This window comes from Sapajus apella, unplaced genomic scaffold (genome assembly GCF_009761245.1).
Source record: "Sapajus apella isolate SASKATOON/1434 unplaced genomic scaffold, GSC_monkey_1.0 scaffold26, whole genome shotgun sequence".
Taxonomy (NCBI): Eukaryota; Metazoa; Chordata; class Mammalia; order Primates; family Cebidae; genus Sapajus; species Sapajus apella.
In genome coordinates, this window is record NW_022436966.1 from 18,078,013 (window position 1) to 18,102,283 (window position 24,271).

The following is a 24,271-nucleotide window of genomic DNA, read 5'->3' on the forward strand; positions in this document are numbered from 1 at the left end:
AACCCTAAGATTCTATGATTCTACCAGCCTGGATCTCTTATAATGTTCTCAGAGAGAACAGCTACTAACCAGTGGTATCTGAAAACTTTAATCTTCTACTTCTGATAAGGTATTTTCTTTTCTTTTTTTTTTTTTTTTTTTGAGATGGAGTTTGGCTCTTGTCACCCAGGCTGGAGTAAAATGGTGCGATCTCAGCTCACTGCAATCTCCGCCTCCCAGGTTCAAGCAATTCTCCTGCCTCAGCCTCCTGAGTAGCTGGGGTTACATGCATGCACCACAATGCCCAGCTAGTTTTGGTATTTTTAGTAGGATGGGGTTTCACCATGTTGGCTAGGCTGGTCTCAAACTCCAACCTCAAGTGATCCACCCGCCTCAGCTGCACAAAGTGCTGGGATTACAGGTGTGAGCCATCATGCCCAGCCAATAAGCTATTTTCAAATATAAATCATTGAATAATTATTTTAAAACTATTATTAAGATCTGTAATGTGCATTATTCCTTTAACTGGTTCATATGTCCACCAGAATTTTGTTAGTGACAGTGATATTTATATCTATACATATCAGTTACAATAATGTATAAGTAGCTTTACTTTTAATTGTGGTAGAGCAGCAGCATTCTTTTTGCTTTGTTAATCATCCTATGAACGCTGGGCAAACTCTTTACTCATCTATCTATCAAACACTTATTTTTTTAGAAGTCACTGAGATTAATAAATTTTTATTCTGCACCAGAGGATAGTGCTTATATTATTGCATCAATATTAACTGCTATTTACTATTAAAATTATAAATCTACTAATTTTTATAATTATTCTTTTGTGAAACTTTGATTAAAGATACTCTCCTGAGACAATTTTAGGTACAGGGATATATGAATGCAGAAATATCATATAAGCAACTTACAAATAACATAAGCCCTGTTTATATTAGACTTATATGAAAGCCCTGTGACACTTATCATTAAGGAATTTCAGATCAGTCACAGTGGGAAATGCATACAGGGAAGACTGAACTGCTGATAGCTAAACTGGGACAACAAAAAAGGCTGAAACATAAAATATTGTTAGTGTATTTTTGTATGTGTATGAAGTTGGATGAAAATCATGCATTTTTGATAAATTTTGATAAATATTTGACAAACACTTCAAATATGTCTCTTGTAGTCATCATTGTAGAAAATTGTTTTGTTTAAATTCATTTGGTATTAACCTCCCACCCCAAAATTCTACATCGATATGTCTCTCTTCCTGCTCTTCCCAACCCCTCCAAAAAATAAAACCAAACTTAAAGCAAGTCACAAACATTTTGTACACATAAAGTCAGTTATCTGTGGAATTGATGTGATAGGTCTTGAACCTATTGTTGATAATTAATCAAGTAACATTATCAGGAAATCTTTATTATTCTTTGCCTTTTTTTAAGGTTCATAAACTTTATTTCTTAGAGCAGTTTTAGGTTTACAGAAAAAATGAACAGGAAGTACAGAGTTCCCATACACTCCCACTCCTGCCCCCAACCACAGTTTCCTCTATTCTTAATATATTGCACTGAGGTGGTACATTTGTTACAACTGATGAATTGATACTGATATATAATTAACTAAAGTCAATAGCCTACATTAGGGTTTACTCTTTCTGTTGTATAGCCCTATGGGTTTTGTCAAATGCGTAATGTTTCCACCATTAAAGGATAATATAGAACAGTTTCACTGCCCCCAAAATCTTCTGTGTTCCACCTATTTATCCCTCCTTCCAACTCCTACTTTTCCGATACCCAAATTAGCTTATAGTAATGTAAATTAGTTGGAGCTAAGAATTTGCTGAAATAACCAGTGATTCCCCATGGCAATCAACATTTTAAAATTATTAATAATTATTAATTAACATTATGTATTTAAAATACTCCAGAAGCTGCTGTAGAAAGAACAAGTGAAATTAATTTAGTAATATTATACTTATCCCAATGTATTCAAAATATCAATTTCAACATTAAGTTAATATAAAAGGTGAGATATTTACATTTTGGGGGTACTAATTCTTGAAATCCAGTGCTCATTTTACACTTACAGCACATCTAATTTCAGTCTAACTACATACATTCTGAGTGTTCAATCAGTAGATTAAGGCAGATACCTTAGTCACTGGCTACCTGTGGCTACGGACTGATTTAGACTTTGAGCAACTTGAAAGCAAGGTATCCTCTTCTCTCCAGGACTTCCAGAGTAGGCATGCAGAGAATATTTTTGAAACGTAAATCAGAAAGACAAAAGGATCCTGATTTTTTTTTTTTTTTTTTTTTTTTGAGACGGAGTCTTGCTCTGTCGCCCAGGCTGGAGTGCTGGAATGCAATGGTATGATCTCAGTCACTACAACCTTCGCTTCCTGGGTTCAAGCGATTCTTCTGCCCCATCCTCCTAAGTAACTGGGATTACAGGCACGCGCCACGGCACCCAGCTAATTTTTCTATTTTTAGTAGAGACAGGGTTTCACCATGTTGGTCAGGCTGGTCTCGAACTCCTGACCTCGTGATCCGCCCCTACCTCGGCCTCCCAAAGTGCTGGATTACAGGCGGGAGCCACCGCGCCCGGCCCAGGATCCTGATTCTTACATGTTCTGCAACTACTTTCTTTAAACTCTCCTGTCTCAGAAAAAGTGGAATGGGGGTCATGCGTATTCCTGCATATCAAACCAATGAGTACTGGGCTTCCTGACTCCCAGAAAGCCTGAATCATCTGAAATGTTGACTCATGAACCTCAGGTGACTGAAATGTAATGTGAACCAAATTAGCTTTCCAAGGCATCTTTGTATTTCCACTTTCCTTTCTCCCCCGCCCCCCTCTTTGGGTGACTCACTCTCCTACCATCTAAGAGTCCGCAGCAGGCAGGGAGGGTCCCAAACCCTCTTTGGAAGAAGAGTAGACTTTCAAATGGTCGGCCCCAGATCCCCAGTTAATTCAGCACAGCTGTTTCGCCTACCAATTCCAGAGCCTGCAGTTTAGACTGAGCCTAACTGTCAAAAAACAATTTTTTTTCTTATTTTAGGATGGCGGTAGTGGTGATGTGGTTTGGAACTTTAAGTGAAAACAGAATCTTGTATAGCAAAAATCTTCAAAAATCCTTAGGGCCCACTTCACAGTGCAGTTAATATCTCTCCCCAGTCGGTTTTTTTCCTTTCCCGGGAGGAAAGTTTCCACCCTCAGTGCCCCAGGATAACGCCCTTCCGGTGGCGGGCCAGGAACCTCGCCGACCCCTCCCAGACAGCAGCCCGCCCTCTGTCCCAGTGCTCCAAAGACAGACGGACCCCCAGCTGCCGGCAAGGCCAACACCCCACCCCAACTCACTGTTAACCAAAGTGGGGGGTGGAGCTCCCAGCTCCCAGCCCCGCCCATCGAACGCAATCCCAGCCGGTAAGAGAGAGGAAGTGCCGTAATCCCCACCCACTTTCATCTCCTTCCCTTTCCGTTGGCCCGGCTGGTCATCTATCTTCTCTATCCTGTAGCCGATTGGCTTTCTCCCTCCCGCGCCAGTCCCTGCCCTCCCTGCTAGGGAGAGTGAGTCACGCCAAACTGGGCGGAGAGTCCGCTGGCTTCTCTCCCAGCTAGTCTGGGCGGCGGCGGCAACTGGGGACGGGGCGGGTGGCGCATCACCGGAGCGGAGGCTAGAGGAGCAGTCTCATTGTTCCGGGAGCCGTCACCACAGCAGGTCCCTCGGCTCGGTCGACCCAGCCCTTCTCAGTTCTCCCCAACCCCCACAACCTCCCGCGGCTCTGAGACGCGGCCCCGGCGGCGGCGGCAGCACCTGCAGCATCATCTCCACCCGCCAGCCATGGAAGACCTGGACCAGTCGCCTCTGGTCTCGTCCTCGGACAGCCCGCCCCGGCCGCAGCCCGCGTTCAAGTACCAGTTCGTGAGGGAGCCCGAGGAAGAGGAGGAAGAGGAGGAGGAGGAAGAGGAGGACGAGGACGAAGACCTGGAGGAGCTGGAAGTGCTGGAGAGGAAGCCCGCCGCCGGGCTGTCCGCGGCCCCGGTGCCCACAGCCCCTGCCGCCGGCGCACCCCTGATGGACTTCGGAAATGACTTCGTGCCGCCCGCGCCCCGGGGACCCCTGCCGGCCGCGCCCCCCGCCGCCCCGGAGCGGCAGCAGTCTTGGGACGCGAGCCCGGTGTCGTCGACGGTGCCCGCGCCATCCCCACCGTCTGCTGCCGCAGTCTCGCCCTCCAAGCTCCCTGAGGACGACGAGCCTCCGGCCCGGCCTCCCCCTCCTCCCCCGGCCAGCGTGAGCCCTCAGGCCGAGCCCGTGTGGACCCCGCCCGCCCCGGCCCCCGCCGCGCCCCCCTCCACTCCGGCCGCGCCCAAGCGTAGGGGCTCCTCGGGCTCCGTAGGTGAGTGCCTCGCCCTCCCGTTTCGCGCCGCCCCTCGCGCCCCTCCCTCTTTTGTGTGCAGCCCCAGATGCTTTGGGCTGGGCCCTCCTCTCCGCCCCGAGGGGGCTTTGTCTGCGGACTTCGGGGCGATGGCGCCCCGCCTGGTGGGAGGCTCGGGGAGAAGGGTGGGGCTGTCCCGGCAGCCCAGGCTTGTTCTTATTGTCTGTCTTGGTTTCGGGGAGCACGTGCACCGCATCTGGTTCCCAGTTCTACCTTCTGGGGTGCCCATTGTGTCGATTCTCGAAGTTAGGCACCCACCCGTAGTAGGAGCCGGTTGTCTACCGGAGAACCAGGGTTGTGGATTTACTGGGTTGGCTGGGCTTCGAGGTGAGGATGGAAAGGCCTTGGCACCCAGATCTTTTTAGGAGGCGCTTTTGTCTACCCGTGTGGGTTCCTCCTTCGGGAAAGGTGCAGTTTCGCTGCGGGTCTGTTGGCCTGCATTCTGCTCCGGGCTCCCTCCTCACCTCCTGCCTGGCGTGGGTGGCCCCTTTGCGCTTCCCCTCCCCCTCCTCTTGTGCTTGTGGGAAGCTGGCCGAGTGAAAAACGTCCACATTGACCCAACCGCAGTGAAGGGAGAGCGCCTCCAGTGGTGTGGTGCGTGGAAAAATGGGAAGAAGAGAGTTCTGGTTAAGTCCTGCCACCGCCCAGCTCGCCGGGGTGTGATGTGGACTGCTCCCCGCCAGCTAAACCGAGCCAAGGAGAGGAGATCTGGGCATTGTGTGCGAGGGGGCGTAGGTCTGCCAGGGTTTCAGCTGCAGGGTCGGAGGAATTGCTGTTAGTGTAGACTTGGCCCAGCCTCTTAGTGCATCATAACTGAATTTTACGGAAAAATAAAAGGCAAAATGGTTGACATTCCTAAAGAAGAGAAAACCTGTGGATTCTTTGCGGGGAATTGGCTAGTTGAACTCGTGGCAGATTTACCATGAGACATAGAGAAGTGTTTTGAGACAGACATTTTCATATATATTGATTAGAAATACTGTTTTTTAGAAGTGATACGTTTTAGGTTACAGAACCAAAATACAGTCATGTGCTGCATAACGTTTAGGTCGAGGGCAGACCGCATATACAAGGGTGGTCCTGTTAAGGTTGTAATGGAGCTGAAAAATTCCTGTAGCCTAGCGATGTCTTGATCCTGACCCTGTATAGGCTTAGGCTGTTGTGTTTGTGTCTTAGTTTTTAACAAAAGTTTAAAAAGAGAAAAAGAATAGAAAACTTACAGAATAAGAAGATAAAATTTTTTTCTATAGCTGTAAAATATGTTGTTTTTTAAGTTAAATGTTATTTAAAAAGAGCCAAAAAGTTTATAAAAGAGAAAAGCTACAGTAAGCTAAGATTAATTTATTATTGAAGAAATATAGTTAAAGATACATTTAATGTAGCCTAACTGTACAGTGTAAGTTCTACCGTACTGTATGATAGTGGCCTAGGCCTTCACATTCACTCATTACTCACACATCCAGAGCAGCTTCCAGGATGGCAAGTTCTATTCATGGTCAGTGCCCTGTACACGTGTGCCATCTTTTAATCCTTTGTACCAGTGTATTTTAGATATGTTTAGATAAACAAATACTGTCGTGTTACAATTGCTTCCAGTAACATCCTGTATAGGTTAGTAGCCTAGGAGCAATTGGTTATATCATATAGCCTAGGTGTGTAGTAGGTTCTACTATCTAGGTTTGTGTAAGCATACCACGATGTTTGCACAGTGACAGAATTGCCTAACGATACGTTTCTCAGATCCTGTCCCCACTGTTCAGTGACGCGTGACTGCATGTATGGTCTGTAAAATAGTTTTCAGGTTCTTTCAGTCACATAAGTCCCTGATTGTATATTATTAATATTAGGCATATTGTTTTATTGCTGTTTTCATCTTGGGAGATTATTTTGGAAGGGAAAAAAAATCACATTTTTTAGAGATTGAGAATGCATATTATTAGATGCATTCATAAGTTCTTGCTACTTCAGGGAAAGAAAGCTTCCCACTAGCAGTAGGACCTTTATGTATAAAGGTCAAGAATCAGGTAGTGTAACTGCCTGCTTAGAAATCTTCATAGCCTTGTAGGATGTTAGAGGTGGTCCATTTCTTAAAAGAAAATCAGTCTGATTTTTTTTCCCTCAATTCAATTCTCCACAATGGGGAAAATAAGCCAATTGTGATGCTTTTGAGTAATATTTGATATTGACATACTCCCCACCCCCATACTACTCAAAACACTAATTGCCATATTAAAGGTCTTAGAAGATGAAGATTAACTCAGTCTTTCCATTTTCTTTGTGAAAAAGACACACTTGATCAAAACTGAGGCAAGAGAGAAAAATACAAAATAAGTTTTTAAACAGTTTTTTTTTTTTTTTTTGAGATAGAGTCTTGCTTCTGTCACCCAGGCTGGAGTGCATTGGCTTGATCTTGTCTCACTGCAACCTCCACCTCCCAGGTTCAAGTGATTCTCTTGCCTTAGCTTCCCACGTAGTTGGGATTACAGGCACCTGCCACCATGCCCGGCTAATTTTTGTATTTTTAGTGGAGACGGGAGTTTACCATGTTGGCCAGGCTGGTCTCAACTCCTGACCTCTGGCAATCCGCCTGCCTCGGTCTCCTCAAAGTGTTGGGATTATAGGTGTGAGCCACTGCGCCTGGCCACAGGAAGTTTGATGATTCACAAAAGCATACTAATCTTGTATTGGTATGGGAACTAAGAGAATAGTTCTGTCTTTGAATATTACGGATTCAGGGGGTGACAGCATTCTCTTGGAATCTTGAGTGTTGAAATGCTAAGGTTGGAAGGCAAAGGGGAAAGAATATTGCCTGTTCAGGGACCTTATCTTTACAGAGTTCCCTAATTCTGTATTGATGATACCTATTGGGAAACTGTAGTTTTTTTTTCAGTAAGTGTAAGAACATCATGCTTATGGTCGGGAACAGTTAACCATTTTCAGTGTGCCTGGATTTCTTAATGCATTCAAGAGTTTGTTCATTAATTCAACCCATTATTGATTACCTACCAAGAGATAGGATCTGTTCTAAGTTTTGAGGGTATAGCAATAAGCAAGACACATGTGCTCCCCATTGGGAGAGTACAGATAATAAACATATGAAGAACTCAGAATAGTGGTGTTTGAGGAAAATAAACAGCATAAGGAAAAAAAGAATGATGGGGATGTATGAGGGTTTTTTTTAGATGAGGTGACACTAGGAAAGACTTAAAAGGAGAGATTTGAGCTACAGAGATAAAAATTTCCAAGCAACTTGAGGGCAAAACCCTGAGGCAGAAATGAACTCTTTGTGTGCCTGAGAATCTAGTAAGACTAGTGAGAAAAACTAGTAGGAGACTGGAGAGTTGGGCTCACCCACCCAAATCACTGGGGATCTCTAACAGGCAATGGTAAAAATATTTAGCTTTTTTAAAAAATAGAAATATGCTTATTAAATGATTATATTTTGATTTTGGAACTAAAATAAGTTTTGTAGATTCAGGGCCACTGAGAGGACTGAGGTGAGAAAAAGGTGAGAAATGTGCGAAGCAGGGTTAGAAGCATAGACTAGCCTACCTGGAAGAGGGTTTCTAAATCACTGACACTTGTCTCTTTAACATTGCTGTTTACGTTATTTTTGAGTAAGCCCTGATTTTCATCTGTTAATAAGTTATAGTTTTACTGTTTGCTGTTTTTTTTTTGTTTGTTTGTTTTTGAGACGGAGTTTCGCTCTTGTTACCCAGGCTGGAGTGCAATGGCGCGATCCTGGCTCACTGCAACCTCCGCCTCCTGGGTTCAGGCAATTCTCCTGCCTCAGCCTCCTGAGTAGCTGGGATTACAGGCACACGCCACCATGCCCAGCTAATTTTTTGTATTTTTAGTAGAGACGGGGTTTCACCATGTTGACCAGGATGGTCTTGATCTCTTGACCTCGTGATCCACCCGCCTCGGCCTCCCAAAGTGCTGGGATTACAGGCGTGAGCCACCTGCTGTTGTGCCCAGAGCATCTCCATCGCAATGCAGTAACTGAAGTGAGACTAAAAAGCTCTCACTTGAGGGCCATTTTTCATGGAAAAACACTTGGGTTAGTGGTTGTTTAAGTTAGGCTTTGAGGATGTGCACAGGAAACTCTGGCTAGAAATTGATTTGAGAGCAGTGTAAACATATAAGGGTGACTTCAAGCTGGTCTGTGGACGTGTTCTAAACCAGGGGTAATTAAGACTGAAAATATGTAGATCTGGATTCTGAAGGATATTGAATGCCAAATTAAGAAATTTAGATTTTATCATCCCGCTTTAATCCATGCTCTGGCATCCAGTTGCCCTTCCTTTTGGTAACTTGTATTATGAAACCAAAAATGTTTTTATTATTTCTAAAGTTATTTATTATTTTTCACCCCCTCTCAAATTAAAGCTTTAGGCTTTGGGAAGCCAGCCATTGAAGGTTATTGAACTGAGGCACTGAGGCAAGGCACTGTGAAAGCAGTGTTAGAAAATTGGTGATAATATTCAAGATAGGTGGGAAGGAAAAACAGATGAACTATTTAGAAAGCTATTACAGTAGTTCTGAGAGAGGTGAGTAGGGCCTGAACTAGTTCATTATTTGTTCATTCAGTGAAAATGGAATATAAGAGTATAAGAAGCATTCTTTAATTGGCTGTGAATCTCCGCTTTTATAGTTAGGTTACAAAGAGGCTATATCAAAGAAGAATTGGTAGGACTTGGAAACCATGAATGTAAAGACAAAAGAATATTAGTGCTTATTAAATCAGTTTCAGAGACTGCCAAAATTGTTAATTGCCGTGAAAATTTGTATAAAATTGAATATTGCTCATAAATATAGATTATGACTTGGGGCTTAAAAATTACTAGTTTTTACTATTTTAAAGCCATTTATTATGTGATCATTTCTACTGGCATAGGAGCATGTATTAGAAATTTTAAGATATTGAGTGACGTATGGCTTAAATGTTAGGTATCTGTTCTTAATATAAAGTCCACGTTCCCAGGAAGTAGGAGCTTCTAAAAACAAAGTCATGCCCTGCCCATTCCCCACTTTCATTTTTGTCATTCTGAGTAATTTCTGTTAAGCCATTTCTTATATTCAGAAGTTGGGAATAAGTAGTATGTTCCTTATGGATATGCTTCAGTTGGTTCCTAGGCAGCTTGGTGTCAAATTTGTGGTCCTTTTTTTTTTTTTTGGTAATTTGCAAACTCTCTCAAACCCTTTTCAAAATGAAGGGATGAATATATGTGGAACCACTGATAAATAACTGCGTGGAATAGTGTTTAGAAAACATACTATTTTAGTGCTGTATTATTGTAGACTTAAAGGATTTGCCATATTATAAAAACATTTCTGAAAAGGAGCATGTGACCTATTGCCCATTAATTGGTTTTGTTTTATGTGTAGTTTTTTTTTTTTTTTAATTTAAAAAACAAAACGATGGTCTCTCTTTTGCCCAGACTGGTCTCAAACTTGGATCCTGAAGCGATTTTCCTGCCTGAGCCTCCCAAAGTGCTGGGATTACAGGCGTGAGCCACCATGCCTGGGAGGTGGTTTTTTTTTTTCCCCCCTTCTTTGAGACAGAGTCTTAATCTGTTGCCCAGGCTGGAGTGTGCAGTGGCATGATTATGGCTCACTGTAGCCTTGACCTCCTTGGCTTAAGCAGTCTTCCCCCTTCAGCCCTCCAAGTAGCTGGGACTATAGGTGCATAATACCATGCTGGCTATTTTTTAAATTTTATTTAATTTTTGTATTTTTTGTGGAGACAGGGTTTTATTATGTTGCCCAGAATGGTCTCAAACTCCTGAGCTCAAGCAGGCCTCCCGCCTCAGCCTCCCAAAGTGCTGGGTTTACAGGCATGAGCCACCACGCCCAGCCTAAATTTATTTTTATTTTATTTTATTTTAGATGGAGTCTTGCTCTGTTGCCCAAGCTGGAGTGCAGTGGCGTGATCTCAGCTCACTGCAACGCCTACTTCCCAGGTTCAAGCAATTCTCCTGTCTCAGGCCTCCCCAGTAGCTGGAACCACATGCGTGTGCCACTTCGCCCGGTCAATTGTTGTATTCTTAGTAGAGATGGGGTTTCACCACGTTGGCCAGGCTGGTCTTGAACTCCTGACCTCAGGTGATCCACTCGCCTCGGCCCCCCAAAGTGCTGGGATTACCGGCATGGGCCACCACACCTAGTCTTTTATTTTTTTTTAAAATGGGGTTTTATTATGTTGGCCTGGTTGATCTTGAACTCCTGGGCTCAAGCAGTTCTCCCTCCTTGGCCTCTGAAAGTGTTGAGATTACAGATGTGAGCCACTGTGCCCCACCAGTTATTTTCAAAATATACCTTAAAGCAACTTATTTGAGTAACTGCTGATTCAAAGCCTTAATTTAAATGGTTCCTTTTTAAGGCACTTTGCTAGCCCAGGATAAAAGGATCAATTGAATGGCTATTTCTTGAAACCCCTAATTAAATAAAAGTAAATGTTGCAGATATACTATACTTAAGGTACATTCTTTGAGTCTTTTTGTTCCTGTTTCTAAAGGCATCAGGTTCTTCTGAAGATCACAGCATTAGGGATGGGAACTGTGTTGGTAAAACTATAGTTCTCGTTAGTGTTTGAGTGAATGTGACCTTTGTGGATAGCTAGTGCAGGACTCAGGTATGCAAAGTGATGAGACCCAGCTTTACTGATGCTAAGGTTGTCTCAGACTAATGCCATCATCATCCTTTTTTAACTTCAAAGGAGGAGTTGATAATTTCATATTTAAGCTGCTGATTTTTATGTTTCTTGGAATGATGATTATTGATTTTTAAGTTGCTTTCATCATGTGTTCCCATAACATCCTGATAAGGTATGGTTACTCATTTCTGTCCTCCACCAGATGGTATACTTAATGAGGAAAGGTGCTCTTACCCTTTTCCTCGAGGAAAAGGACTGTATGCATTGTATCTGCATTGCAGTGCCTTAGATGTGATAGGCACTCAGTTGTTGAATGATTAAGTTGTCATAGACGAATGCTGATCTTCATATTCTGTATAATTCTAGAATTACTTTATTTTCTCTCAATAAAAATCCCAAATCTTATGAAAGCGTTTATTTATATATACAAGGTAAAAATTCCAAATAGTACTACAAGAATATACAGAAAAATAGCTCTTTCTACCTGTTACCCAGATTTTCGAGAATTGTTTTCTGTAGATTCACCCTCTGTTAGTAGTTTCTTGGGTATTTGTTTAGAGATAACCTATGGATAAATATTCATTTATACATGTATATCCTTTTCACTTTATTTTCCACAAAAACAGCTGCAGAGGACTCTGGGGATATACCATTTTATTTAATGAGTCCCTTGTTGATGGTTATTTAGGTTGATACTTAGTTTTTTCTCTTACAAATAATATTGCTGTGAACACTTATTTGGGAATACATGCCATTATACATGTTGTGGGATAAATCTGTGTAAGTAGAATTACTGTTTCAAAGGCTATTTGCATTTAAACTGTTGGTATCAAATGCCAAAGTGTTAATTGTTGCAACCTTTATTCCCACCAACCTGTTAAGGTGCCTTTCCCTTATATCTTTACTAACACAGTATAACTAATATGTGGTTTAGCAAATTGTTCTTTTAATTTACATTTGAGTCATTTTTCATAGGTAAGCCTATGAAAAATGTCTACTAAAAGAGTTCAGGTAAAGCTGTGGTTAAAATGGCTTCAGTACAGTAGAATTAGTATCAAGCATCCAGCTAATATTCTTATTTATTTATTTATAGGTGGAGTTTCGCTCTTGTTGCCCAGGCTGAGTGCAGTGGCACAATTTCAGCTCATTGCAACCTCTACCTCCTGGGTTCAAGCGATTCTCTTGCCTCAGCCTCTGAGTAGCTGGGATTACAGGCACCCACCACAATACCCGGTTAATTTTTGTATTTTTAGTAGAGATGGGATTTCATCATATTGGCCAGGCTGGTCTCAAACTCCTGACAGGCGATTCACCTGTCTCAGCCTTCCAAAGTGCTGGTGTGAGCCAGCATGCCCAGCCTCACATTTCCTATTATTTAGTGAATGTCATAAATGGTCTGTCTTTTTTTTTTTTTTTTAAACAGTTAGAATTCAAGTAAGGTTCACATATTACAATAGATCAATTTGATTTATTAGTCTTTTAATCTATTGATGGGTTCTCCCTTGCTTGTGGTCTCTCTCTTTCTCTCTGCAGTTTATTTGTTGAAGAATGCCCATACACTTTTTTCATTTTAATGTTTTTATTAAGATATAATTTACATGCAGTAAAATGCATAGATTTTAACAGTTTTACATTTTGATAAAAGCATACATTTGTTTAATCCACACCCCTGACAAGATACAGAACATTTCTTTCATCCTAGAACGATCTCTTGGGTCTTTAGCAGTCAGTCCTTCAATTCTTTGCCCTGGTTCCTACCCCCAACACCAATCCCAAACAACCATGTTTTGATTTCTTTCATCATAGATTAGTTTTATGTATTACAAAGCATCAATCACATGAGTGGGATCATACATTTTGTGCCTGGCTACTTGCATTCAACATGATGCTTTTAAGATTTATCATTGATGCTGCAGGTATCAATAATTTGTTCCTTTTTACTGCTGAGTGGTATTCCACTTAGGTATCAATAATTTGTTCCTTTTTACTGCTTATTATTAGTATGCTAAGAATATACCACAGTTTATTTATTCACTTGTTGGACATTTGGATTATAGTTTTTGGCAATTATGAACAAAAGAATGCTGTGAACATTCTTATATAGACATTTTTGTGTACAGATATTTTTGTTTCTCTTAGGTAAATACCTGAGAGTAGAATTGCTGAGTCATGGGGTAACTATATATTTAACTTTATAAGAAGTTGCCAAACTGTTCCCCCACCACTTCCACCAGCAATGTGTGAGAATTCTAGTGGCTCTACATTTTTACCAACATTTGATATTCTCAGTCTTTTAAATCCTAACCATTTTAGTGCTTATGTAGTAGTTTCTCATTGTGGTCTTAATTTAGATTTCCTTAGTGACTAATGAATTAGAGAATTTTTACATGTCCTTTATGTGTATATTTTCTTTTGTGAAGTGTCTGTTCAGGTAATTTGCCCATTCTTAAATTGGGTCATATGCCCTTTTATTCCTACGTGTTTGTAAGGGTTCTCTCTCTATATATTATGGATACAAATCTTTGGTCTGATACATGTGTTGTGAATATATTCTCCTAGTCTATAGCTTGCCTAATAACTTTATGAATTGTTTCTTTTGGTGAGTATACATTTTTAATGTTGGAGAAGTCATAATTTTTCTTTCATGGATAGTGCTTTCTTTGTGATGTCTAACTTCCAGGATTGTGAAGACACTTTATTTTCTTCTAGAAGCTTGATAGTTTTAGTGTTTGTCTTGACTCATTTTGAGTTAGTTTTTGTCTATGGTATGAGTTTCCACAGATCCAGATTTATGTGTTTTTTCCATACATATAATATCCAGTTTTTCCAGCAGAGTTTTTTGAAAATATTTTTCTCTTTCTATTGAATTGCTTTAATGCCTTTGGGAAAAAAAAAATTGACTATACGAAGTGTGTCTATTTACATCTGTTTCATTCTATTGATTTGTCTATCCTTCTACCAATACTTGATTATTGTAGCTTTATAGCAAGTCATAAAATTAAGTAGTCTGACTGAAAGTTTGATCTCCTTTTTCAAAATTGTTTTGGGTCTTCTAGGTCCCTAGTATTTCTGCATACATTTCAGAATCAGCTTGTTCATTTCTACAAAAATGCCTGCTATGAATTTGATTGGGATTGCATTGAGTCTATAGATTAATAGGGGGATAAGTGACATCTTAGGGTTTGAGATTCTACCCTACTTCAAAGGTAACAAACAAGTTAGCCTGTCATAGTTTCATGGATGCTGGAAGAGGATACAGGATGCCTGAGTCAGAGGCAAAGGACCTTATTACTCACAGCAATGACAGTAGCCAGAATATTAGCATTTTCTTGTGCCAGTTCCCTCAGCCCTATTTCATGTGGAGCAACACTGAAATGGCTGAGTGAGATCTGCACCTGTAGCAGGTTGTATTATAGGACAGAAATCTTAAGCTTAGGGAAATTAATCGTTAGTGTTACATAATAAGCATGGCTGTTCGTTGCTGAAGAAGAAACTGTTTTCCAAGACTGTTCACAATACAAACATTTTTAAAAGATAGGAACAAAGGCAAGATGTGTAAAAACACAAGATACTCAGAGAACTGTTTCCTGGCAGTCAACAATATTATGTCTTTCAACCCATGAACATGTTATCTCTGTTGTTTAGATCATTTTTAATTTTTATCAGCAGTGTTTTTCAGCATAGCAATTTTGTGCATTTTGTTAAATTTATGCCTAGATATTTTATTTTTTTTGTTATAGTAAATGATATTTAGAATTTTTTCCATTTTCCATTTGTTGCTACTATATGAAAGGAAATACAGTTAAGTTTTGTGTATCCTGCATCCTTGCTAAATTCACTACTAGCTTAGGTAGGGTTATTTTATTTTGAATGCTCAGGATTTTCCAACTACACAGCCCTGTTGTCTGTAAGTTAAGATAGTTTTACTTTTCTCTTCAGATCTTTATGAGAAGGCTGGTAGATTGCTTGTTTTACGCAGAATCTTGATTGAATGGATTAGTCTTTCACCTTTAATTGTGATGTTAGCTGCATATTTTCCCCAGATATCCTGACAGGTTGAGAAAGTTTTGTTCTGTTCCTAGTTAGCTGATAATTTTTAGGATAACAGGTTTTGAATTTTGTCAGATAAGTTTTTGGCATCTGTTGAGATGATTGTGTAGTTTTTCTTTGTCTGTTGTTACTACAGTGAATTTCATTATTTGATTTTTTTTTTTTTTTTTTAAACAGAGTCTTACTCTGTTACCAAGTAAGAGTAAGGCTAGAGTGCAGTCTCACGATCTTGGCTCACTGCAACCTCTGTCTCCTGGTTTTAAGGGTTTCTTGTGCCTCAGCCTCCCAAGTAGGTGTGACTACAGGTGCATGCCACCACACCTGGGTAATTTTTGTATTTTTAGTAGAGACAGAGTCTTACCATGTTAACCAGGCTGGCCTCAAACTCCTGTCCTCAAGTGATCTGCACACCTCAGCCTCCCAAAGTGCTGGAATTAAAGGCATGAGCCCTGCCTATTGTTTGATTTTGATTGTTGAACCAACTTCATCTTCCTGGAATTACACCCCATTTGGTTATGATTATACTTTTTATGAGTTACAGGATTCAATCAACTACCATTTTATTGAAGAATTTTTGCATGTGTGGTTATGAGGAATATTGTTAGATAAATTAATTTTAATTTTCTTCTAATATCCTTTTCTGGTTTTGGTATTAATGCATGAATCTATAAAAATTTTTGGGAAGTGTTTGTTTTTCCTTTATGAGACGTTGATCACCACCTGCGAGAGTCTCTCCTGCAAGTGAGCCCTGATTCAGTGACTGATGTATAAAATACACTCACACACCAGAGTACAGTGATGGAGTGGGCTAGGAAGGTCGTCAGCTGCTTCCAGAGGGCGATTGCAGCTACCTAACCCCTTACTAGCTGTTATTGCTGGCATTTACATTTATTCAGTATAGCTGTAATGACAGAGGTTCTAAGTCAACATGCTTGTTGGATAATTAACATCGTAAAAGAGTGGTTTTACAAATGTTAAAAGGTTTTTGTTCTGGGGTCCAGAACAAACACGGATAATATCCCTCTTCAACTTCCCCCTGAGAGGACCATCCCTCACAAAGTTTATATGAATAAACAAGTAATTGGAGTAGAGACAAAGGAATGTGGGGTAAACAGACTTAACTGGGGAAGTTTCTGTTATCCCTCTTCCCCCTATGACCTAATGTTCTAAGGTAAAAACTGGCTGCCTTCAGCCTGACCCATTCCAAAAGGTTTGGGACTGTAATCTTACAACTCTCCCTAATATTTCCCTGAACATTTTGCCCACCATCCTGAGTGAATCCTCAACACCTTAATATGCTGAAAGAGTGTGTGTAAGGTTAGTATTATTCATTAGATATTTTATAGAATTCACTAATGATGTGCTCCATCTGTGCTTGAAGTTTTCTTCTTGGAGGTTTTAAATTACAAGTATAGTCACATAGAGCTATTCTGATTTTTGATTTCTGCTTGTGTCAGTTTTGGTAATTTGTGTCTTTTAAGGAATGCATCTGTTTCATCTTGATGACTGAGTATAAAGAAACTTGTCTATTTCATTTTGATAAGTAGACATCAAAGAATTTACTCAGTTGTCTAATTAATTTATTGCCATAAATTTGTGCATAATATTATGTTTTTAGGATCTACAGTAATAGTCCCTCTTTTATTTTCAATACTTGCTTCCTCTCTGTCTCTCAGTCTCTTGTCTCTCTCTATTTTTTTAGGCGATTATCAATTCTGTTGATCTTTTCAGGAAGCAACTTTTTGTTTCATTGATATATATATATTTTTTTGGTCTGTTTTTTATCATTAGTTTCTACTCTATACTACTTACTTTCTTTTACTTGTTTGGATTTAACTTGCTCTTTTAAAGCCGAAGCTTTATACTTGGATTTTAAGCCTTTTTTCTAAAAGGATTTAGAAACTGTATGTTTCTCTCTAAGCATTACCTTAGCTGCATCCCACACATTTTCATTATCATTTGATTGAGAATATTCTTTAATTTTCCTCAAGGTATTTTCTTTGATTCATGGATTATTTAGAATTCTGTAGTTTAAATTTTAAACATTTGAGGATATTTTAGATGATTTAATTGAATTCACTGTAGAACATAGACTGCATGATTTCAATTGTTTTAGATTTATTGAGATTGTTTTGTAGTCCAGGAAATGTTTTATCTTGGTGAATATTTCACGTGTACTTGAGAAGAATGTGTATTATATTGTTGGTTATAGTGTTCTATAAAAGTCAGTTTAGTTTATTGGTAGCATGACCTAAATCACCTGTATCGTGTGTGTGTGTGTGTGTGTGTGTGTGTGTGTGTGTGTGTGTGTGTCTGTCTCTGTCTTTGTTTTTCCTTTGTCCCATCTGCTTTCTGGATTCTTTTATTTTCTTCTTTTGGATTAATCAAGGATTTTATAATATTCAGATTTATCTCCTCTGTTGGGATTTTAGCTGTACGTCTTTATTTTTTAAGAGGCTATTCTAGGGATTACAGAATGCATTCTCAGTTTATAAAATAGCAAGAATCTTATACCACCTTACATGTTTCACATGTAATAAAACATACTTTCATATACTCTTTTCATCCCTTGTACTTTCATTGTCATAAGTTTTGCTTCTGCATGTATTAATTGTTATTGTATTTTGTGATTATTTGTGCTTCAGAAAGTTAATTATTCTTTGAAGAAAGAAATGAGAAAAAAAGTTCTTTAAAAAACATCTACCTATATATTTACCATTTTTGCCATTCTTTATTCCTGTATAAAGATGCAAATTACATCTGGTATCATTTTCTCTCATTCTGAAGAACTTGATTTAACATTTCTTGTATTGTAGGTGTCTTGGTGACAAATTCTTTCAGCTTTTGTTTATCTGAAAATACCTTTATTAATTTTTAATTTTTCCACATATTTTGTTTGTTTGTTTAGAGATAGGGTCTTACTTTTGCCCAGGCTGGAGTGCAGTGGCACGATCGTAGCTCACTGCAGTCTTGAACTACTGGGCTCAAGTGATCCTCCCACCTCAGCCTCCCAAGTATGTGGGACTACAGGCACACACTACTGTACCTGGCTAATTTTTAGATTTGTTTTTGGGGAGATGGGGTCTCAAACCCCAGGGCTCAAGCTATCTTCCTGCCTCAGTCTCTGACAGTCTTGGGATTACAAGTGTGAGCCACCATGCCTGGCCATTGAAAAAATATATATGTTTTGAATAATACAGTCAGTTCTTGTTTTTTAGGTATCGTTATGTTCTGTATAGCCACCAAAAACAGGGAATTAGCACATACTGAATCATTGTTCTTAGGGAGAATACTGCACAGGTTCCTGTAAGCCTCTTGTCATAATATTTTTGTTAACCAATCAGTACATTACCTTGTTTTATGTGTTTTTCTGTCTAAAGCCACCTGGGGTACAACAATACAGTTAGATAGAAGGTTATAAATTCTAGTATTTGATAGTACAATAGGGGAATTATAGTTAACAATTTATTCTTTATTTCAAAATAGCTAGCAGAATTGTAATGTTTCTAACACAAAGGAAAGAAAAATGTAAGGTGATGTATAACCCTGACTTGATCATTACACATTATTTATAGGTATCAAAATATATGTACCCTCAAAAAATAACTATTATATATAAATTAAAAAATAAAGACATTTTATTTAACATGTATTACTGATTCATTAACATTGTGCTCATGGCCAAGAACACTATAGTTCATGCCTGAAGGAAGATTATCTAATGTATATTTTCTCTGTAAGGCACATCATAGCCTTCTTCTGGTTAAAAACACTAGATAGCATGTCAGGGCTATGCATAAGGGCCATATTAAACAGGGAAATCAACGAGAAAAACACAAGAATGAGAAAAATGTGGCACTAAATAGACTGAGAGGAGGACACTTGTTTACAGTGGCAGAGCTGAAACAATAAGGCGGGCGGGTTGCCTTGTTCCATCTCAGCTGGGAACTTGTACTTTGGATGACCCGAAGTTTGCCTGCTCTGCTCACGTGCATGTCCTGGAAAATGCTGCTAGTATGGATTTTGGGGTTACAAATTTAGTGAGTAGGTAAATGAGCAAATAAGGAATCCATGAGTAATGAGGATCCTCTGTATATAATTCTAGATTGTCAGTTTTTTTCATAACTTTAAAGGTGTTCAATTACCTTTTGGATGAAATCATTGAGAGGTGAGGTCATTCTTACTATTGTTTACCTGCTCTTTTCCTCTGACTGTTGTTAGGGTTGTCTCTGTCTTTGATTTTCAGTTTGACCCTTAGGATGTGCCCCTTTGTGGTGTTGTGTTTATTCTGCTTGGAGTTCATTGAGCTTTGTGGGTCTGTGGGTTGGTATTTTCAAAATGCCAACTTTTGTCCAATTTTAGGCCATTTTATCTTTTTTTGGGGGGGAGGTTAGGCAAGAGAATCTTGGGAGGTGGAGGTTGCAGTGAGTCAAGATAGTGCCACTGCACTCCAGCCTGGGTGACAGAGTGGGACTCTGCCTTAAGAAAAAAGTGCTAATTCAACATCTGCGTTATTTGTTTGTTTATATTTGTTATTCTTATTTATGGTCATATTTCCTTGCCACTTTACATGTCCAGCGATTTTTAATTTTATACTGTATGTCATGGATTTGGTGGTTTTAACTTTGTTCTGGCAGGCATTTAATTAGCTGGAAAATAATTTTGATCCTTTCAAGTTTTGATTTTAAAGTTAGGGTGGGTCTAGAAGCAGGGGATCTGCAGACTTACAGGGCTGAATGGAGTAAATATTTTAGGCTTGTGGGCCATACAACCTTTGTCTAAACTGCTCATCTCTGTTTTTATTGTGCAAAAGTAGCTATAGACAGTACAGAAATGAATGGACATGGCCGTATTCCAATACAGTGTGAGCCCATGAGCCATAGTTTGCTGACTCTTGGTCCAGAGTATCCTTTATTTTAGGGTTAGAGTAGTCCTGCTTGAGTTGTTTAGTGAGATCTTTCCTGTCTGACTGGTCAGAATTTTTAGGTCAGGTCTTCCAGCACCATCTGACCTTCGGAATAATCCTTTTAGCTTGCAGATCTACCGTAGGTTTCTTGGCGAGGCTTTGATGAGTCTTGTGCTGTGCATGTGCAGCGTAGTATTCACCCAAAGGTTTCAGACCCCTGTCCACATTTTTTAGAGCTCCTTTTCTGTAAAGCTTTTCTTTGTTTGTTACCCTGCTCCACAAATTCCAGACAACTCCTCAGGCTCTTCAGCTTAGCGAAAGTGCGGTATTCTTAGACATCTGTCTGTACCGTAGACCAGAATGTGCCTTTAGACAGAAAGCAGGGTAGTCATCTCGTAGGTTTCCCTTTTCTCAGGATTCACACTACTGTACTGCCTCTTGTCCAGTGTCTCAAGATAGTTGCTGCTAGTATTTTGCTCATATTTTTAGTTGCTTATATTGGAAGAGTTAGTCTGACGTAATTACTCTCATAGCCAGAAGCAGAAGTTCTATGGTTTTAAAATGCCGTTTTTTTCTAGTTTTGTAATTACATACGATTTAAATGCCTCTGTTTTCTCATGTAAAATGAGGGTAACAGAAGTACCTCCCTTACAGGGTAGGTTTGAGAACTGAACGAACATATGAAACAAATGTGCCGGGTCAGCAGGGTACCTGTCCCACATTAATGTTTCTATAAATGTGTTATATTGTAAAATAAAAGCAGTTGATCAATGTAATATTTCTGCTAATTACAAGATATTTACTGGGTAACAATTTACCTTGTTTTAGGAGAACAGACTTGAGGGACTGATATAGTAAGAAGGATTTACACCAGTTGCACTTGTACATAAACACATCCTTCAGAAAATGAAGCACATCTCATGCTTTGAGGAAGTCTAGCAGAAAAAAAAGTGTTAAAGCATAAAGACTTGGGAATTAGACTGTTTTGAATTCTGGCCCTCTGGTCTCCTAGCTCTGTGATTTAGGGCAAGTAGTTACTTCTTTTTTCTTTCCCTCTCCCTCCTTCTCAACATTTTGAGGTAGGTACTATTATTAATCCTTATTTTACAAATCTTATGAGGCACAGAAAGGCTAAGAGTTACACAGTTGTAAGTGATGGGTTTGTGATTTGAACTTAGCCAATTCAGTTTCATGATCCATGACTGCTTTATTAGGAGTCTGAGCTGTATTCTTGAAGGCCCAGAAGATAGTTAACTATTCTGGAATTTTTTTTTTTTTTTTTTTTTTTTTTAAGAGCTTTTAGAAATGTAGTGCTTGTTTTATGGTTAACTCTGGATTGAATCCCATTTTACAAAATGAAGATGTTTTTCCTTTTTTTTTTTCTTCTTAAACTTATTGAATCTTTGAAATACCAATTTGAAAACTTTTTTACTTAGAAAAATTCCAGGAATATAATTTTTATTGCAAGAGATCCTTACTGTACTAGGTAGGAATAAGGTTACAGTACATTAAAAAAAATTAAATTTTGGCACAAATTTAGATGTTGTTTGTTTTCCCACTAATTTTAACAATAATATATGTTTCTAGTTCACTTTCCAGGTGGACTAGCCTCTGAATTAGTGGCTTTTAACTATATTGTCTGGATTGGAAAAGGCAACCATTTTGTTAAGAATTGGCTCTTATTTAGATGGAGCAGGTGTGTAATTATTTGGTTCTGCTCTTTGACTCTTAAATTTCAGTTTTCTACAAGCTCATAATTCATTGTTTTAGCCAAAGGGAACTTTCCTTCATTTTACAAATGAGAAACTGTAATTTAAGATCACATAGCAGGTAATTTTTTAAAAGTGTGTACACGTATGTGCACTTTATTAAAAAAATCTTACAAGCCATTATTATGTCACTCCTTTGACTGGATAGCCCATTCTACCTATTGCTTTAGCTTGTAGGAAACCCTTTAACCACACATCATAAATTTCCTGTCATCATCCTCATCTAGGAATCCTTTATGACATCATGCCCAGTATATATTTATCTAAAATATATATGACCTTGTGAAGTTAGCTCTCCTAATTGATTAAGGGTAATACACTTGGAAGATAAGTCCGTATTTATGTTAGCTACATCTCTTTGATTTTCATCTGTTTTGATGAGCCTTGTTTAGTTTGTCCTTTTGGATGAAATTGTCTAAATTTATTAGGTTCTCTCTGTTAAAGGAATACCACCTTCCAGCCATCTTTCGCTATTTCAGATTGTCTGATGGTAGAGACCTTTCTGTAGTGTAAGCTGTGGAAGATCTTTAGCTTAGAATCTCCCAACTGCAAGTACAAGATGATATTGTACAAAGTTAATATTACCAATATAGAGTATATTAGTTAGCTTGGGCTGCCATGACAAAATATCATAGACTGAGTGGTTGAACAGAAATTTACTTCTCAGAATTCTGGAGGCTGGTAAGTCTAAGATCAAGGTGCTGGTGAGATAGATTTGTTTCTGAGGCTTCTTCTGGCATATAGGTGACCACCATCTCACTGTGTGCTCACATGACCTCTTATGTGTGCTTGGGGAGAGAGGGAGCATGACTGAAAGCAGCTCTCTGGTATCTCTTCCTGTAAGGGCACTAATCCCCTTGGCCCAGGGCCCTACCCTGACTGCATTTAACCCTAATCACCTTTCAAAGTCCCCATCTTTAGCTACTATCACATTGGTGGTTGGGGCTTTAACATGAGTTTTGGAGGGGATATAAACATTCAGTTCTGTAACATACGATGATTAAGGAAATGGGCTATGGAGTTGAATTGCCTTAGTCTCTCACTAGTTGTGTATACAAATAACAAGTAGCCCTCACTTAAGTTAATTTTAAACAAAACTAGTAGTAGTGTCATCCTAAAGCTATTATTATTATTATTATTGTTATTTGTATTTTGGACTCTGGCATTTGGACACTGGCACAGGACTAATGTCTTCAAAGAACAGTGTACAGTGACTCTTAGAGTCTTTTTCTTTCAATATAGACAACTTAGAATATAAGAAAATACGCATAATTCTTTAAAAGTGTTTTTCTAAATTGAACATATGCCAGTAACAAAAGAGTAAGCATTTATAATTGTTAATTTTATACAAATTCAGCTTTTTATTTTTGCTTGAATAGACAAGCAAATTTACCTGTATGAAAATGAGTGAAAACTTTGGATAAGATATGTTAAGTAGAACAGTATTTTAAAACCACTTTGATTCATAAGTTTCTTTAACATAAACAGGTTGTATTGCTTCTTGAAAAATGATAGGCTATATGGATAGCATTTAATCAACTTTATAATATATATGATGATTTAACTGGAATTAATGGTACTACTTTTTTTTGACTTCCTTTTGATCTTTGGCCCTTTCTCTGTAGATAAAGTTTTTTGTTAACTTACTATAAACTGAACCCTGGCTTGCTCCTCTTATCTTTAGTCTCCTTTCAATCTGTCTTTATTTCTGCTGAGGTTATATTCTATTTGTTTTTCAGATGAGACCCTTTTTGCTCTTCCTGCTGCATCTGAGCCTGTGATACGCTCCTCTGCAGGCAAGTTCTTTCTGCCAACCTTTTATCCTCTCTGTGTTCTAACTTTAATTCTTTAGTGTGTTACCTCTATGCAGAGTAATTTGAATTTACTAAAAATTAGCATGGTTCCAAGAATGTTTGCCTACTGGAAAAGTTGAAATTTGCATTTTATATGGTATGCCCAAGGGAAAATGAGCAAAATCCAATGAATAGTTGGAAGTACATGAGGAATTCTTGGACCCTTGAATTACATTTACATATTTACCACTCCCTTTCTCCAAATATAGTTTGAGTATAGCCAGAAAGGCTTTCATGTAAATAAATAACCAGTCTGGCATTTAATTACCCAGTGCCCCTTCTTTCCTATACTGTCATTCAAACTCTTCACAATTAAGCTTTTCTTCTCTAAAACTAGCTAATAGTATCTTAGCTGATAACATTTGAGGTTTTCTCAGCCTTGATTTGTCTTTGCATGGCATGTATTGCCTCCGTAGCCATGCATATGTTATATTTACAGTAGCTTAATATTTTCAGTAATGATTCAAGTCTATTTTTTTAGTCTGTTATTTATTGCTATTAACATTTCATTTTAATAAACAGTAAGTCTTTACTAACGCTATTTTGAATCTGTCATAAAACTTGCATTAACTCTGAGAACACTGGCATTGTCTAATTTTCCTTTCTGTCCATGGTCA

The 24,271-nt window shown here is 39.0% G+C and overlaps 1 protein-coding gene and 2 long non-coding RNA genes across 7 annotated transcripts in view; 1 reads left to right on the forward strand and 2 right to left on the reverse strand.

Annotated features, from left to right (window-relative positions):
• LOC116560625 overlaps positions 1–21,822 on the reverse strand; it is a 28,891-nt gene extending 7,069 nt beyond the window's left edge. The window contains exon 1 of the long non-coding RNA XR_004273051.1: positions 20,851–21,822. This is a non-coding gene — a long non-coding RNA (uncharacterized LOC116560625). The remainder of the gene's footprint in view (positions 1–20,850) is intronic.
• Positions 1–24,271, reverse strand: part of LOC116560624 — a 158,433-nt gene that overhangs the window by 127,825 nt on the left and 6,337 nt on the right. The window lies entirely within an intron of this gene.
• The window catches only part of RTN4 (reticulon 4), an 80,301-nt gene continuing 58,632 nt past the window's right edge, over positions 2,603–24,271 (forward strand). For 3 of the 5 annotated variants that reach the window (XM_032292113.1, XM_032292114.1, XM_032292116.1), the window contains exons 1-2: positions 2,603–4,382; positions 23,541–23,597. In XM_032292113.1, the coding sequence (XP_032148004.1) occupies positions 3,827–4,382; positions 23,541–23,597 (613 nt within the window). In that variant the 5' untranslated portion in view covers positions 2,603–3,826. Of the gene's footprint in view, positions 4,383–4,932; positions 5,048–23,540; positions 23,598–24,271 lie in introns of those variants that run through there. The other 2 variants (XM_032292115.1, XM_032292117.1) reach the window with 2 other exon arrangements.